The sequence below is a fragment of the Amborella trichopoda genome, chromosome 7, assembly GCF_054954075.1.
Source record: "Amborella trichopoda isolate Santa Cruz 75 chromosome 7, AtrichopodaSantaCruz75HAP2 v2.0, whole genome shotgun sequence".
Taxonomy (NCBI): Eukaryota; Viridiplantae; Streptophyta; class Magnoliopsida; order Amborellales; family Amborellaceae; genus Amborella; species Amborella trichopoda.
The window spans coordinates 41,144,581-41,162,037 of record NC_142342.1 but is presented as its reverse complement, the minus strand read 5'-3'; the positions used below and the strand labels follow the sequence as shown (position 1 = coordinate 41,162,037).

At 36.3% G+C, this 17,457-nt stretch overlaps 1 protein-coding gene across 13 annotated transcripts; it reads left to right on the top strand.

Annotated features, from left to right (window-relative positions):
- Window positions 1-5,895: 5,895 nt before the first annotated feature.
- LOC18422881 (Mitochondrial substrate carrier family protein) lies at window positions 5,896-16,577 on the top strand. Of its 13 annotated transcripts, none has more exons than XM_088871379.1 (11): window positions 5,896-6,865; window positions 7,486-8,791; window positions 8,959-9,077; window positions 9,352-9,476; window positions 12,906-13,005; window positions 13,966-14,043; window positions 14,488-14,571; window positions 14,681-14,766; window positions 14,883-15,183; window positions 15,877-16,216; window positions 16,443-16,577. In XM_088871379.1, the coding sequence occupies exons 2-9, from the start codon at window positions 7,606-7,608 to the stop codon at window positions 15,049-15,051; spliced, it is 1,947 nt and encodes a 648-aa protein (XP_088727505.1). In that variant the 5' UTR covers window positions 5,896-6,865; window positions 7,486-7,605; the 3' UTR covers window positions 15,052-15,183; window positions 15,877-16,216; window positions 16,443-16,577. The 13 variants fall into 13 exon arrangements, with proteins under 13 accessions (XP_088727505.1, XP_088727509.1, XP_088727510.1 ...); XM_088871383.1 differs by having other exon boundaries at window positions 5,897-6,865; window positions 13,966-14,017; window positions 15,877-16,148; XM_088871384.1 differs by having other exon boundaries at window positions 5,897-6,865; window positions 13,966-14,017; window positions 14,883-15,187; window positions 15,877-16,148.
- Window positions 16,578-17,457: the final 880 nt, after the last annotated feature.

Genomic DNA, 17,457 nt, shown 5'->3' with positions numbered 1-17,457 from the left:
GTTACACCAAAACTCCCAAATCCCCAAATGAGCAAAACCCAATCTCGATAAAAATTGCTATAAAAAAATGTAGGCAAAAAATGTCCCAAATACAAACCAATTTTACAGCAATTTTTGCTCAGATTTTGTCCTCGTTTCTTGGATATCCCAAATACAGAGCAAACCCTCGGGTGCTTCTATTTCCATCTCTCCCTCTGGTTTTCACTCTCCCAAATCCCCAAATGTGGAAAACCCAATATGAGCAAAATTTTTATTGCTACGGCTAAAAAAGGGCTATCCAGATGGTCCACAGCTTACTTCTCATTTGTCTGAAACAAATATTGTTGGTGGCCTTAATGTAAAATTTTAAATCTACTAGCACATGTGGTTCCTCACATTTTATGGATTGGTCATATTTTGCAATAGCTAGAAATATTATAGTCATGAATGTATATGGGAATCACATGATATGAAGACGGCCAAAAGATTCAGTTGAATTATGCCATTTTTTGTATGAATAACATTAGATGTTTTTGAAGAAGTTACATGTGATTACTAATCGATTACATAATAACTTTTAAACATTAGCACCAATTGGTTTTATCCTAGCTTTTTAGCTGGTTGAGAACACGAGATATTTGAGTATGGATATGGGATTCCTATATACTATACGGATCAAATATGACTTTTTAAATAACGGAAGATATCTCTATCATGTACCAAAAATGAACTATTGAAAATAAAGTCCATATAGGTGAGCAAAGGGGCTTCTGTCATATGCATAACGTTGTTTAGAACTAGAGAAGCATATCACAAAATTTTCTGACACATTTCATACCAATGCCAAGTACCAATAATAATTCGACTGGTATATTTGACAAAAGGGTTCTTGTTCAGTTATGACTCTGAATCTTCTTGAAGCCACCTCTCTCGTGCCCAATTTCAATTTTATAGGTTAGATATATAAGATATTTTCTTCTTGTTTTCATTTTCTTTCTGAATGCTCCCCAACATTTTAAATGTAGTTCAGAATATTCCAAGTTTCTTTCTTACAGGCTAGATTGAAACCATGGTTTTCTGTTGGGGTGGAAGTTGAATTTATGGCCATGTCTGGGGCTGATGGAAAGTAGGAATTTCCTAGGAATCACTTTATTTAGGCACAGGAACTCTAGCACTGGAGAAGAATTTTGTGCGCTTGGGTCCTTTGAGTCTTTCATTGCTTGATTGAATATTCTTATTTCATCGAGTAAATAACTGCTTTAACGGCCAAGGTTCTGCGAGAATAATTAATGGAACTTCCTATGAACCTTTTGGTGTACTTTAAAATTTAAAAGAATTCCTTAAAAAAATTTGTCATGGACATTTATTGTCATGTGAGAAGGTTTAAAACTTGTTTGGATCTCTTTTATTGTCCAATTTGTTGCTGATTCTTGCATTGGTTGTTTAATGAAATGGAAATATTTGTTTAGTGTTGGGCTGGTAATTTTTTTTTATTATCACCACTTGCAGGAATTGATAGGTTTCTCTTTAACATTGAAATTAAAATGGATCTAACATACTCACCTGCATATATTTAGGTTGTTGAACACTCTTTGGGTGGGGGCACTGCTGCACTCCTAACTTATGCATTGCAGGAGAGGGAGGAGTTCTCTATGTGTACTTGTGTTACATTGCACCAATCATGTATTTCCTTGAGCCTTGACTATTTATTTAATAATCAGATTGGTTAAATATTTTGACTATTAATGTTCGTCCTTAATGTAAATGGTCTTATTGTATACAATACTTATTTCAGGTGTGATGAAATTCTAGGTGAAGAAAGGAAGCATGTAGTTAAAAGGTTCGTGTCTCAAAGGCTAGATGCTTGTATTGCTGATGGAGTAGATGATCTATGTCTGAGATGGAGAAGCGTAAATCTGTTGCTATGGTCCTGGAGAAAGTAGATGTTCAAATTTTTTTTCTCATATCTGTAATTTTATTAATAACAATGATGTTTGCCCTCCTTTTTTTTGTAAAAGGAATGGGTATATGTTTTATGGTATATATATATATATATATATATATATATATATATATATATATATATATATATATATATATATATATATATATATATATATATATATATATATATGTACACTTAACTTTTGGTGGTTTTGTGGTTTGAACGGTGAACACTTTACTTGCTTATACTACATCGTGAATGATTTGGTATACCTTTGAGTTTTATAGTGCTCGAGCATCAGATATTCTTAAGTACTTTGAATGGTGATAGCTCGATTGGCATAGTGATGCCTAGTTGTTTTTGGATATTTTATTCTTCATCTGTTTGATGCATCTTTAGATAGATCTGTGAGAACAAATGTGTTTCTTAATGATCTAATATGGTTTGAGAGTTGGTGTATTAAGTTTTGAGATGGTTGCATGGTGATTAAATTAAGGATTATGTGCCTTATTTCTTTGCTAAAAGAACCAAGTAAAAGATTCACTTGTTATTGCACCAAATACATCTATCGTTAATATCACATGTAGGTTCTAGCTCATCTATTTGTTATTTTAATTATGAGATCAGATTATATCATAAGGTGCCTTTGTCGATAGTCATATTAAACAATACGCCACTAGCCTAGAAAAGGTAGCATATGCTTCAAATCACATTTAGATTTATAAAAAACTGTCGAGTTCATCATACCATTGGCATGGCAAAACTTTCCATGTCAGGAAACGAAAGGAAAATGTCATTGGGCCTCACCACATTAAGCACTCAAAGGATTAATGAAAGCTAAGGAATGTTACTTTTATGCATTGTGACTTGTATATGCATCTTGACAGCTCCACCCCTTCTGTTTGTTTGCAGGCGGAAGCTTTAAAGGTTTCAGAATGCAATAGAAAACTGACTCTAACCCAATTGCCAAATTACATAGAAAACTGACTCTAACCAACTCAATCCATTATTACAACTACTCATAATGTCAAAGCCCATCCAAAATGTTTTCCATAATAGAAGCTCCATTGCAATTGTGGCCCCCGACACTCCCTCGATCTTAGTAAGATAAAAGTCTTTACAGGCCCTCTGCGATCAGAGGGTCTCATGGTGACTAAATTAGGAATTCTGCCCTTATTTCTCTGCTGGTTATGAAAAATGAATAAACTCAAACAAAAAAACTACTGAAAATTGAAAAAGAAAAAAAAAAAAAAAAACAAACAAGTTCAAATCCATTTACAGAGTGAGATAACATCCCAAATCATACCACTCCAAAAATGGTTTCAAACGAAACCCAATCGGGTTTGTAAATGGAAAATATTATAAATAGAGAAAGAATGACACCAAACCAGTGAATATTACATCTCTAAATATTAAACCTCAAATATCCATTGTCTTCAAACAACAAAAAAAAAAAAGATAAAAAATTTCTGATATGGTTTTCTCTGAGCTCAACTTCTTACCATGCATCATCACAAGCTTTAAACTAAACAAAATAAAGAGCAATGAGGTTTCTCTCTCTACGGAATACTAAGAAAATTGGGTCTCTACAATATAAGAGTGATAAATGGGTCTTTCTCTCTCTCAAGAAAAACTAAAGAACAGAAAACCATTGCATATAGAAAAAGAAGTACATACATGCTACAAACAAAGCCATACACATTCTGAAATTCATCCCCATCCATATATGAAAAATAAGTATATACATGCTACAAGCAAAACTTCAGCATTCAACACATTGCATATAGAGAGAGAACCAATTAAAATCTTGGCATATGCATTCAACATACCCATGAGAAGGAAGAGGGAAAAAAAAGACTTGAAACCAACAGGTTCAGCTCAAATTAACAACCATAAACTTTTCCTAAAAAGATAAAGTTTGGTCTCTAGACCAATTTACACAATTTCAGGACTTCAATGTACACAGCCATAAAATGTCCCCATCGATGCTATGAGTCTCCACCTGTTACACAATTTACACAATTTGGTGTCCACCTGTTGCTGCTATCAAAGTGTCTTTTGATGCTATGAATCCCCCGAAGCAATAGAAAGAAACATTTTGAGCTCTTGTCAGAAAAAATTCTGAAAGCTGGCTTGATAAGCTGCATAAAATAATACATAATCAACAAAGTAAATTAATGTACTAGTATAGAAGAATAGAATCATCTTTCAATCCAAAGACCAAAAGATATCTATCATCCCTATTTATGATTTTATTTATCAATAAGTCCCCAACATATACATTAAAAAGGTAAATCAGAGATCTTGCACATCAAATGTAATAAAGCAAAATAATAAGAAATACTTAGGCTCTTGAAGAAACACATCATTAAGGTATAGCCAGTTTCTTCCAAAATAAATGGCTTCTTTGAAAAATACAAGAAAAGAGTCAATAACTTCAAAAGTTGCTTTAGTTTAAAATATTACGCGTTCATTCTTCTTATCAAGGTGCATCTAATAAAAATATTTTAAAAATAATTCACAAAAAATAAATTAACTAAAATACATTTTAAGGGTATTTTGATTAATTCATTTCTTGTAAATTATTATTTTTTGATATTTATATTAGATTTCTATTTTTGAAAAATACACACATAAAATTTCAAGTTATTTGAATTTGTAGAAAAAAATTAAAATTAAAATGCGAAATGTAGTCGTGACAGACAGATCAGCCTAGATTCAATAATCTGGGTTGAACTGGTGGGTTGCTCTTAGAATCTTGGTCCAGGTTCCAAATCATTTTTTCGGTTGACCCAACCCAAAGCCATTGCTACCCATATGTAATTGAGATTCACGCCCTTTCTTGCGTGATAATAAAAAATATATATATATAGTTTTAGAAAAATATTTTTATAGATTATATTTTTTAGAACAATTTTCCAATGTCCCCTGAACTTTGAAGACTACCTTGTGGCACTAAAGTATTAAAAAACATTTATTGCAACCCCTCGATAGTGGTGATCCCCGTATGATGACATTATGCTATCTTAAATAAAAATCCAAATCCCAAATGCACCCACCGTTTTTCTCATTTCCTTCTCATGGGCCCTCTCCCTCCCATGGGCCCACCTCATTTCCTTCTCATGGGCCGTCTACCTCCCATGGGCCCACCTCGGTATCTCTGTGACATCCTCTCTCCCCCAAAGCCCTAATGCATTCTCTATCTCGTCTCTCCCCCAACGCCCCCTTTTCTCTCTTTTTCATTTAGAATTATACATATCTAAAGAGACACTAGGTGCTCTGCTCAAAAATTTACAGAGGGGTCTAGGCATGACCCAAAAGCTTAGTGTCAGGAGTCATCTTTACGCTTGAGAATACGATTGTTTTTCATCAAATCCCTTTTGTTCATGTTCTTTCATTTCCTCCATGTACATTTCTTCAACCATGGGTTGCCAAAGCCTCACCCTTCATTCACGAACCAGTTAGAGAGAGAGAGAAAGGAAGAAGAAAGCACTAAACTAGTCTCAATACACCAGTAAGTTGTAGGGTTTTCAGGAACCCTTAGCTTGTAGAACCGAAATTCCACCCAAGATCGTGTACAAGATTGATTAAATGCAAATTAAATCAAATACGAGAAATAAGGCAAAGATAAAAATCACACCACAACAACACACGATTTACGTGGTTCACCCTGTAAGCCTACATCGGTCTCGGCAACTATAAATCTACTATCACATTGAAGATTACATATCAACATCATCTTTCTCATCGCTTCAATTACATATCAACATCTTCTTTCCCACCACAATACCGCTATTGAAAAGATAACTCCGAGAGTAACATAGAGATTTTCTCTCGTTAAAAATGGAAGTTAACCAACTCATAAAAATATTGCTCATCTTCTCTTATAAAAATACCAATTTCTTGCTTTTACAAAAAGCCAATTTTCTATATGAGTAATATAGGTGCGGTGAATTAGCTATCACCAAACCCAGTTTCTTGTCCATACCCTTTTACATAATCTCCAAGGTGATGGCCGCAATCTCAGAGTCAACGGCCTTTATGGTCTCCACCTTCTTCCGCCCCAACCATCTTCACCTCCAAATCCAGTCACCTCCCTCTTCATCTGATATCTTCGCCCTCGCCGCATTCATCACAGCTGCGGCTTGCTCATCTTTCACCTCCTTTGATGTGTCTCTCACACTGTATAAGGAGCAGTAATTCGCCAGCAATGGCGGCCCCGCTAGTTTTAACAATTGGGTTTTTCAATGTCAAAAACGAGAAAGATAATTTGGTATCTTAAGATTTATCTGCCACTTTTGAGGTGAAAAATGAATAACTCCCACTTTGATAGTAGGCCTCTGGCTCTAGGATTAGAGGGAGAGAGAAAAGGGTGGGTGCATTTGGGTTTTAAGACTTTCTTTAGGATAGTAAAATGTTATTAATCAACCCTGTTGACGGGTTCTTTGGTGCCGGAAGATGCTCTTCAAAGTCAAAGGGAACACTGTTCTAAAAATTAGGAAATTCTTTTTTATAAAATAAATATTTTTCTTCTGTCTAAGGTGGACTGATTAGGGTTTTTGGCCCCACCACAAATTCCAACCGTCCAAATCGCGGCCCGTTATTTGCTCGTTTCGTGCACGGCTACGTTCTAGCTGGCGAAGCCTTCCTCTCCATTACGTATATAATCCCTGATTGAGCGCCTTAAAACCCTAAAACCCTAATTTTGTTCACTGTTAGCTTGATTGCTTCATCTCAAAACCTTAAATTGTTTATTTATTTATTCACTTTGCAGAAGTTGAAATCCCAGCTCCTGTAAACCCTAAATCCTTCGTTTCATTTTCAGCGTTTACTCGGACCCCTAGGATTTGAACTGACAGTTGGTTTTTGCTCGAAATGTGAAATAGTGAACCAAGGTTCTTCGTGTGCAGTTTAATGGGGGAAAAGTTTGGAGCTTGCCAGGTATTTGATTTGTGCTCAAACTCTGATATATTTAAGAATGAAGTATTGTGTTTCATAAATTGCTGCACTTTTTGTTTCATTGCTCTGGGTAATGCATCTTGTGTATATCATGGTTAACTTTTGTTCGGATCCATTCATTGATGCTGGAGTTGTATCTCTGGTTACATTGATATGATTTGATTATTCATGACAAAATTGTTACTGGATTTTGGATTCATTTGATGAAACATTTCATATTTGGTTATCCTCAGAGTCACTCGCTCTTTTTTTCTTTTTTTAGTACTATTGTTTACAAGTTCTTGTATTTTTTGTTGATGTTTTTGTTTACACCTAGGAGGAATAGAATGTTTATAATCTAATATCTATGTCACAAATTTGGCACAAGAGCGAGAGAGAGAAATTGACAAACTGAACATTTCTGCACTTTCTCCTAGATTTGGGAGCAGTTTTCTACATCGTTTCTGCACTTTTCTAGATCATTTCTTTTACCAACTCATACTTTTCTTTTTTTTTGAAGCAGTGATAGTTTTGACTTTAATTTACTTTTTTCTCTTTTTTTTGAACTAAGTTACCCGACCTTATAAATCTTATGTATACCCGATGTTGTCTTATGAATGCAGCTAGGACCCGCAGGAGATTTTCACACTGTATTGATACTAGAGTTGGTCCTGAAACTCATCCATAAAAGGATAAAAGAAGAAAGTTAGTAAGAGATTTTATCGCGGAAGATTTGAAGGACAATGGCTGGAGTGAAAAAACCATCTAGAAATGGTCGACCTTCAATTAAATATAGATGGGATCCACACAGCATAACATTGACTAAGATTTCTGATACTGGAAATGAGGATAATTTCCATCTTGTCTCAGGTTCGAAATCAGAAACCAATGAATGCATCTCTGAACCCGGTCATCCTAGCAAAATACTCAGTACCTCTGAGGTTGTGTCTGCATTCCAGGTCATTTGGGGCTTTCTATCTGAGCCGTCCTCAATATCTCAGCCACGATCTAATGCAAGAGATAGTGGCTGTGGAGATAAGAGGAACCCTTACTCTAGTATTGGGATACAACTAAAACATAAAGAGGATATAAGAGATTTGAAGAAAACTTTGCCATATTCTTTTGGTGGAATTGAGACCAAAGCATCTTTATCTGCTGATATCAAAGATCCTCATACCGATTCAAATTGTACAAGCTCATCTCCACGTACTTTGACTTCAGATTTTGAGCTTTTGAAAGTTTTAAAGAATAAGTCCTTGTTTGCTTTATGCACTGGAAAAAAGAGTGAGTCATTTTTCTGGAGTTATAATGCAGGCAACATGCCTCATGGACCTGTAGAGATATCAACAATGCTTGGTTTGAGGAGCATTAGATTTTCCTATGTTTCATCTTCCCCAAATTCATTTACACCTGAAAATTATTATGTTCATGTGAAACCTATTACCAGTCTGAATGAGTCTGACGTACAAAGTGCTTCTATAAACTCCACTTCAGAAAATTTTAAAGTTGGAGATGCAATTTCAAGTGAGAGTCTGGAATCAAAAGAGAAGGTGCAGCATTCTATTGGATCTCACAGTTCATCCGACGCATTTGGTAGATCCTTGAATATGGTAGAGCCTATCTCTGTCCCTGGGTCATTGGAGAAATATAACTGCAAGAAAAATACCAGTGTATGTAAGAATACAAAAAGACAATTCAAAGGGGAGCTTGTCCTTGAGACTGTGCCACTACCGGTTCTTAGTAATTCTATATTGGAGAGAGCTAACACAGCTCATGTACAGCAAGTGCATGCTATTGCAGGAGCCTTGGCTGGAGTTTTTGTTAGCCTTTGGCTTCATCCTGTTGATACCCTTAAAACTGTTATTCAGTCAGGCAGGGTGGAACAGAAGTCCATTGGTCATATTCTTGGCTCAATAGTATCTGAAAGAGGTATCAGTTTTTCATAATTGCAATTTCTTAGATATTTGCTATCTAATGGGGGCTCTTGAGATTGAGTCACTTACTATAGGGCCATTTTCATGAGTCTTCATCTATAATATTTGTTGAAATACTCTCTTATTTTTTGACCTTAGGAGTGGCTTGTATTTTGGTTACAGGAGTAACAGGACTGTACAGAGGCATTGGCAGCAATCTTGCATCTTCTGCACCCATATCTGCAGTTTACACCTTCACTTATGAAACCATCAAGGAACATCTATTGCCTCTATTGCCAAAGGTGATTTTTTGTTCACCTTTCTTGGAACTCTCTCTGGTAGCATTGTGGTAGTTAAAGCTTAAAATTATCTTACCCAGCACAACCTAAAAAGGAACCTTCAAAACTATTTATAATATAGCTTGGTCTTTCAAGTGATATGCACTTTTCCCATTCCTTTTAAAATGCACATGATCAGTATTTGGAAACTTCATTTGTATTACTAATTGAAAGAAATAGGTCCCCACTTCATTTATAGGCTTTTGCTTGCTGCTTTAATTCCATCTATCTCATACAGGGATATCATTCTCTTGCACATTGTGTTGCGGGCGGCTCTGCAAGTATTGCAACCTCTTTTATTTTTACTCCAAGTGAACGTATTAAGCAACAGATGCAAATTGGTTCTCACTATCATACGTGCTGGTAAACCATTCTGTCTTCATTTTGCTGTTGGATTTGCTACTGCAGAATATTCTATTGGCTATTGACACTCTGGGTCAACTTAATGATGAGATGTGACTGTGTTCTTTCGTTTCTATGGTTTAGCTTGGCACTTGCATACCCTTTTGGAATTGTCTTCTGGTCTGAATGTTGTCCTTCTGTTGCCTATGGTTTTACTCAGTATTTATTGTTTCAGATCTGTCTGATTCTTATGGGTCGTTGATTTAGTATTTGGTATGGATTATTTTCTTGTCATAGCAGGTACTTGAAATCATTTTATTGTCCTGTAGGAGCTTCATTTGTACTGCATGTGTCAGGTTGTTGGAATTCTTACCAACCGTATAGTTTTGTTTATCATGTTCATTGGAACAACCACTTCATCCATGGAAAGACATGAAAACTGCTTTAGATGAACAGTTAGTGCTTTCCAGGTAAGTGCTCCATGTCAACCTAGCTGTGTTGATTCCCATGTTTTGGGAATCCTCCGATAGAAAGCTTGTTGAACCATGGAACTGTAGTTCCAGACCATATCCTGGGACCTATTAGTTGAGTTATTGATTGAGACATACAAAGATCACAAACAAGACTTGTCTATGACCTCAATTTTCAGAAATGAGGTTCTGTAAAACTAATTTGTGGTTCATGTTGTGATGTTATTTATTCTTTGTTTGATTGTATTTGATGCATTCAAATAACTTCATTTCATTAGCTTTAAGATATTGCTTTATCTTTACCTCTTTTTTTCAATGCAACACATGGCAGTAACAAGTATGTCACTGTGTGCAACTGTGCATGTGTCTACTGGTTGGGGCAAGCTTGAGTATGTATTGTGCATTTAAATGCATCAAAAAAAGAGTGGTTCAACTTGATATGGTCAAGCGGGCAGATTCAAGCCCTATTGGCCAGTTTGACATGATTCTTTCTTAAAAAGTAAAAGACGGAAGGGGATAAGCTTTGATGTAAACTTTTCTGTGTCACTTGAAGTCTCTCTGCTCTGGTTCAGTTTCAAAATTTAACATGGCTTTGGGTAATTTGTATCATTTATATGAGTTTGGGATCTTGATAAAACTAACCAGCCTTCATTGATAAATAACATAAATTGGTCTTTTGTTTGTTATATATGTTTTGCCAATTAAACGAAAAAGCGTATGATTTATACGAGTATGTGCACATCTAGTTGCCCTTGTGTATACAGACATACAGATGCATATTGGTTTTGTGAAGACAGATAAAGAAGACAGAGAGCCCAAAAACAAAAATTGAGAGGGGGTCTTGAATTGGCGGGCAAGTAGTCTGCAATGTCTTTTGTTAGGCGAACTGTCACCATTGGCTTACCTTTCAGATATGATAGAGATCTCAACTAGCTGGAGTACGTCGTTGGCTTCCTCCATAGGTTCACTAGCTTACGTGAAAAGCCAGATTCTTTTTGAGTGCAACTAAGGACATTGAGAGAATCCCCTTATATAATTGACTGATGTAAAAAAAACCGATGAAATAATCTAAGGCCTGTTTGGACGAATGAAATTTTAGGAATAATGCCTTTTTTTTAGTCCACACATTTAGAAGTGATAAAAGGTTCCAGCTTGGTCCATCACTATTGCAGGACAACATCAAAATTTCTGCAAGATTTAAAGAAAAGATTATCCAGGATTGCTCATAAAGGTTGCAAAGCTATTTTTCTTAAATGATTATCAGCACATTCAAACAGGGGCTAAATCCAGACCCAGTAAAGCTAAGCCTTTGTCTCAGAACCTGTTGAAATGATTATCAAAGAGCTGACTGGCTATCTCATGCTATTTAACTTATATTGCCTTGTTTTCCTGATTGAAAGGCCATACTTGGGGCAGCTTGGGGCAGCTTGAGGTCTAGTAGGGTCCAGTCTGGTCACAAGAAGATTGGTAGAAACTAGTGTCATATAAGAGAAAGAAGGCACAGAAGACACATTGATGGAATCTAGTATCCACCATAAGTATTACTTATCGAAAAAGTATCCACCATAAATGTTCTTTGCTTATCAGTAGTGTTCTTCATACTGTAGATGCTCACATGCCAACATGCTCATGGGCCTCCACATGGCGATAACTTCAATTTTAGCATGTTAGAGAGCTAATCTGGCACCTTCCATGGTGATATGTAAAAGGTTTGCCTTAAGATGAAGGTTTTGTGATCATGGTTAGTCAAATTTACTTTTCCCTTCACACGCTACATGAATGCATATATGACCTGCAATGTTGAATACACATAATATATTTTCTTTGTTCTGTGTAGAGAGATTCCCATATATTGAAAGGATTCTTCTACACAGAGTATGCTGATTAGGATGTGCTAGTGCCAAGGTTATTGCGAATGGATGAATTCTAAAGTTGGACACTCATGGTTTATTTGTTCATGTTATATACTCATATCTAATCATTGAGAGAAGGTATCACGAAACAATGTCAGTTTCCATTCCACTAGAAGGCCCACCACTTTATTTCCCGAAATTTCTTCCTTTGCGAGTTTACATCGTGCGTCTTTACTGTATTCTTGAGATATAAGGATTGTCATATCTTTTGAAATGGCTACTTTGTTTTTCCCAAATGCCCGCCCCCTAAAGATGGTGAAGTTATTATGGTTTGGGTGGAAATGAGGGACACCAATCATGCAAGGAAGGTCTAATAACCCTCTAGAAAGTACCATATTGTTTGACATCAGGGCCCTTGGTCTTCTCACCCTATGAGGAATGCCATTGATCCAATAGCAATGAAGGATCGCTTGGTCTTGCACCCACGAACTGTCGAAATGGTCTATCATCATCGTCAGAGCCTTTTCTCAACTAATTAGGGTTAGCTACATGAATTTTGATCTGCTATTCTGCTCTATTAAGGACGCCTTTTGGGCCCATACCTTATATTCCGGATTCATAGAAAGTTTTGACAAAGTTTTACGTTGGCTACCTACCTAACACAACCCACCTCCTTTACCAAGCTTGGAATGGTTAAGGGAAAGTTTAAGGTCCTCACCTTCTTAGATCATGCCATAACTCCGGCCTAAATCAATCAAATCAAAAAATTGAATCTTGCATCATAATAATAGGATACCATGGGCATGCTATCATGCATCGATTTTGAATCTTTCTATCCCCTGATTGAACATGTCTAAGCCACATGATATTTCTAAATCTTTTTTATAGAATTCCCTAGGATCTTTATATTTGTGTGTTATCCATCAAAATACATCTACGATATGACAAACAGAACATATTTTTGATGCTTCATATTTGTTCAATTAGCTGTAGATTTTTTTCCTTGACCGACATTTAGACAGATGTCTCATTTGACATCATGCTTTTTTATGATTTTATCTCTACTTTATTTACCTGTCTTCGATATTCCCTCATAATACATGCATTTTTTTTTAATTCTATTGCAGGAAGGCATTCATAGGAATTCTTGAAAAAGGTGGTGTGTCTTCATTATATGCAGGGTGGGGTGCAGTTCTATGCAGGAATATCCCACATTCTATTATCAAGGTGGGAACATGTTAATACTTTTATCCAGGCATCATTTTTTTTTTTTCAAAATTAGTATTGAGGTTTTGTACTAGAGGCTACGATGTGTTGTGATTAATGCAACGCAATGTGTGGTTTTCTGTGTTTATCTATTGGGGGCGTGACTTATGTAAGGTGTGAACCTTAAACAATCAAAGTATGGTGCACTTCTAAATCTTACTAAAAGATGTAGTTCAACTGCTAGAAACCCTTCAATGGCCTAAAAATCTATTTTTACTTCTAACAATAAAATATAAAGCTAAAAAACAGAGTAACTTGTGAAGATCTATAAACACCAAGAAGTTTTGAAAATGGACGGTTCAGATAATATGTTATAAGATGCACTATTTTAAGACTTGAAATCCTTCTTCTTTTCATATCCATATGTCTCGAGATCGAGATTATCAATTGGCCGGTTTTTCAACTTCAAAATAACCTTTTTGTGGTGCATCTTACATCTATAATATAAGGTTGACACCTTGTATAAACTTGTTTACTTTTCAATATTGGGGTTTGTTTACCTTTCAATATTGGGGATGCTGACCATTCTGTAGCATTATATATTTGATGTCAATGACGTAGTCTTTTACTTGCTAATTCAAAGGACAACAACAAAACATATTGTAAAAGCATGAAAGGACTGCATAATGCAGTTGATTAAATCTAACAATATTTAATTAAATATTAGGAAATCAAAAGAAGAATTTGGCCTTGAGAATGCCATATGTAGCCTTCTGTTTGTTCTGATTTGTCTTATTTTCTTATTTCTTGATATGATGTATTTGTAGGAGCCCATGTTTGGAAGGCGTTTACATATCAATGAAAAAAGTGCTTAGAATTTTCTTAAATAGATGTATATTTTATTGTTCTTATATTGTAGTGCAATACTATCAATTTTATTAAGAAGAAAGAAACACTTACAATTTACTCTCGTTTTGGCAGTTCTACACTTACGAAAGTCTAAAGCAATGGGCATTGTCAAGGCAGGAAACTGGTGGGCAGCTCAATACACTGCAAACGGTTTGTTTACTGTATATTGTTTCTTATGTATGCATATTTTTATGATCCGGCTTTTGGAATGGATTTTGGTTTGTTAGATTGCACGATATTGATATTCAAAGCTCATTTTTTGTGTTGTTGAGGTTGAGATTTCCCCCATAGATTTTGATGATGTTTCTTATCAAGCATTTTCATGAATGATTAAGTTAATCAGTCTTAGAAAGCTGTGATTTCATTCAATCTGGGTTTAAAGAAAATGAAAGTGCAATTTCAATCTCTCTGCATCCCTTCATTTCCTTTTTTTTGGGAAAAAACCACATAACTACTATTTTCTTCTCTGTTCTGTACTGTAGTAGTCTTAGCTCAGCTCCATGACAGAAGAGCCTCTCTCCCCCCCCCCAGACATGGGCTTAGTCAATTGTAGATTGAATGAGCTGGCAGTGAGTTGAACTCATCTTTTTGCAGCTTGTTTTCGGAGGCCTTGCAGGATCAACTGCTGCATTGTTCACAACTCCTTTTGATGTCATCAAAACTAGATTACAAACTCAGGTTTGGTTGTGTTTCCCTATTTATGTATTTGCTCTAATACATACTTGGATGCTGTAGCAGTACACCAAATGTCTACTTTCAATATTTCTTATGGGGTTGTGGTCTGCAGATTCCTGGCTCATTGGATCATTATGGTGGTGTTTTTCATGCTTTTCAACAAATAGCAAAGATTGAAGGCTTGAGAGGTCTCTACAGGTATTGACTTAATGCGGCTGTTCCATAGTCTCCCCCTCCTTCCCTCCCTCCCTCCCTCCCTCTCTGTGGACTATTTATATTGGTTTCTGCTATAAGATTCATGTCTTGCTTTTCAGGGGATTGACACCAAGATTGGTTATGTATGTCTCTCAAGGAGCACTCTTCTTTGCATCCTATGAATTTTTCAAAAGGTTATTCTCTTTGGAAGTAAAGCTACTTGGTCCCCATGCTTTGGACTCCAATGATGAAACAGAAGATCAGTTTACAGAAATTGGATCTGCATGAACATAGCTCCTTCATCTAATCCATGAATCTGCCCTTGATGGAGCAAAAAGGCAGATTAGGATTCGTGCAACCGACCCCAAATAGTTGGGAAAAGGCTATGAGGATGATGATCTAATCCATGATGGTCACCATGCAAGTACTCCGACTTCCCTGTTCTTTCTTTTTGGGGTTGTGCATGTGTATATGTCTCTACATGTACAATTTATGAAATTTTCCTATATAAACTTTATATTGAGAGAGAGAGAGAGAGAGAGAGAGAGAGAGAGAGATGCCATCATTCCACGTACCATCAAAACTCTCCTCTGGTTGCCTAGGATTTAGCTGGGCTCTTTTTGAGGAACAAACACCCAAAACTTTTTGAAAAATTGGCTTCCAGCTAAATGGGTACTTGACAGCACGCTGTGCCTTTGCAGTGCCCTTTTTATGTTTAGTTGTTGGTATGAGAGATCAAGTGGCTTATTTTTATTATTATTTTTCTCTTTCCTTTTTCCCCTCTTTCTCTAGGCCCAGTCTGAGGTGCCCCTTTTGTTTGCAAATTCACATTAGCAATCTGGGTTATTTTTCAGATCTGTTATGCAGTTAAATAGACGTATCCCCACTATGCATCTTTTGAGAATCCTAGTTCTACAAGTGTCCCACTTCTGACAGCTCCGATTTATTCCATACAATTTTCCTCTCTATAAATACGCCCCAAGTACCAACTGAATAATGCATAGCCTTTGCTGTTCTCAGTTTCTCCTGAAGTTTGTAGCCTCTGTTGTTTCTCTTCAAATTTGTGACCAGATATGGGTCTCTTTCTAACGGTAACTGTCTTGTTTTTGGCAGCGTGGGTCACTGGAAAGTCAATTCTGGTGAGAGTTTCAGTCAAATGCGATGGCATTTTGATGAAGATGGTGCCATGCCTCCCTGCAAGCCAGGATACACATGCCCATGTTTCACATGCTTGTGGTGTGGCTGCTAGAGAGGTTGTACTCAGCCTCAATGCCTTTGTGCTATGATGGAGCTCGCCAAAGGTCAGCATTATGGGATTGTAGTGGAGGCGGTTATGTCGATGCTGCAGAGGTGTGGTTCGAAGTGAAGGTGGCCTCTCTCTTGCAGTATGTTTGGGACACCTTATAAAGCTCTCTGAATCCATTTTCTGAGCATGTTTTGGGGGTCCTGTGAGGTCCAAGCACATTCTCTCTCTCTCTCTCTCTTGGCTGTGTGAATTCATTTTCTGCACGTTTTGGGGTCCGATGAGGTCCACGCATGTTCAGTCTCTCTCACCTGTTTATTTGTATGGCCATAGCACCTCTCTCTCTTTAAGTCAGACCTTTTTTCCGTGATGTTTGGGAGTTACCATAAGATCCCTGGCCAGTTCATTGGGTGACGGCATTACTTGTGACTTGCAGGTACTACATTTGCCATGAAACAATACAATGCATCTCAGATCCGCTGCTGCCTTGCTTCAATTTCTCCCTTTCAACCAAGAACCAACCTCTATGTATTGTAAAATAAATAAATATCTAAAAATAAGGCTTTATTCCTGAGGTTTGCGTACTTAATTTCATAACTGCTGGGCATTTTCCAACATTCAAAGAAAGAAACAGGCATTTTGATCAGTTACGATAGTCGGTAAGAAACAATGCTAAGATGTAGTTTCTATAAGGCCTAGGCCTCGTGAGAAAAAGTAAAGCCTCACTTTGGGCATGGGAAATCCCTATGATAGTTCTAAAATCAAATTTCCACTACCTCTTACAAAATTTGCGGCTCAAAAAATAATGCAGATATTGCGGATCCATAAAATTTGAAAAGAGGCAGTCTAGATGTGTTATATACATTATTTTAGGATTTCACTTCAAAGAAAGAAACATGCATTTTGATCAAATATACATTATTTTTAGGATTTCACTTCAAAGAAAGAAACAGGCATTTTGATAGTCAGTACGAAACAATGTTAAGATGTACTTTCTGTAAGGCACAGGCCTCGTGACAAAAAGTAAAGCCTGACTTTGGGCATGGGAAATCCGTACGATAATTCTAAAATCAATTCCACTATCAATTACAAAATTTGTGGTTCAAAAAATAATGCAGATATTGCATATCCATAAAACTTGAAAATAGACTGTCTAGATGTGTTATATATATATATATATATATATATATATATATATATATATATATATATATATATTTCTTTTTTTTAGGGCTTGAAATCTTAATCTTTTTTCACAACCAAAATGTCAAGGTTGAGACAATCGATTTGAAAGTGTTGTTTGACATTAAAACTGAAATTTTCCTTGAGTTTTGAGGTGAGGCTGAGGTTTTACTTATTTTGATAGGGCTGCAGCCCTTCCTGACCATTTTCCACCAGGTTAGTGGGCGAAACAAATCAACCTACAAAATAAGAATAGAGAGAGAGCGAGA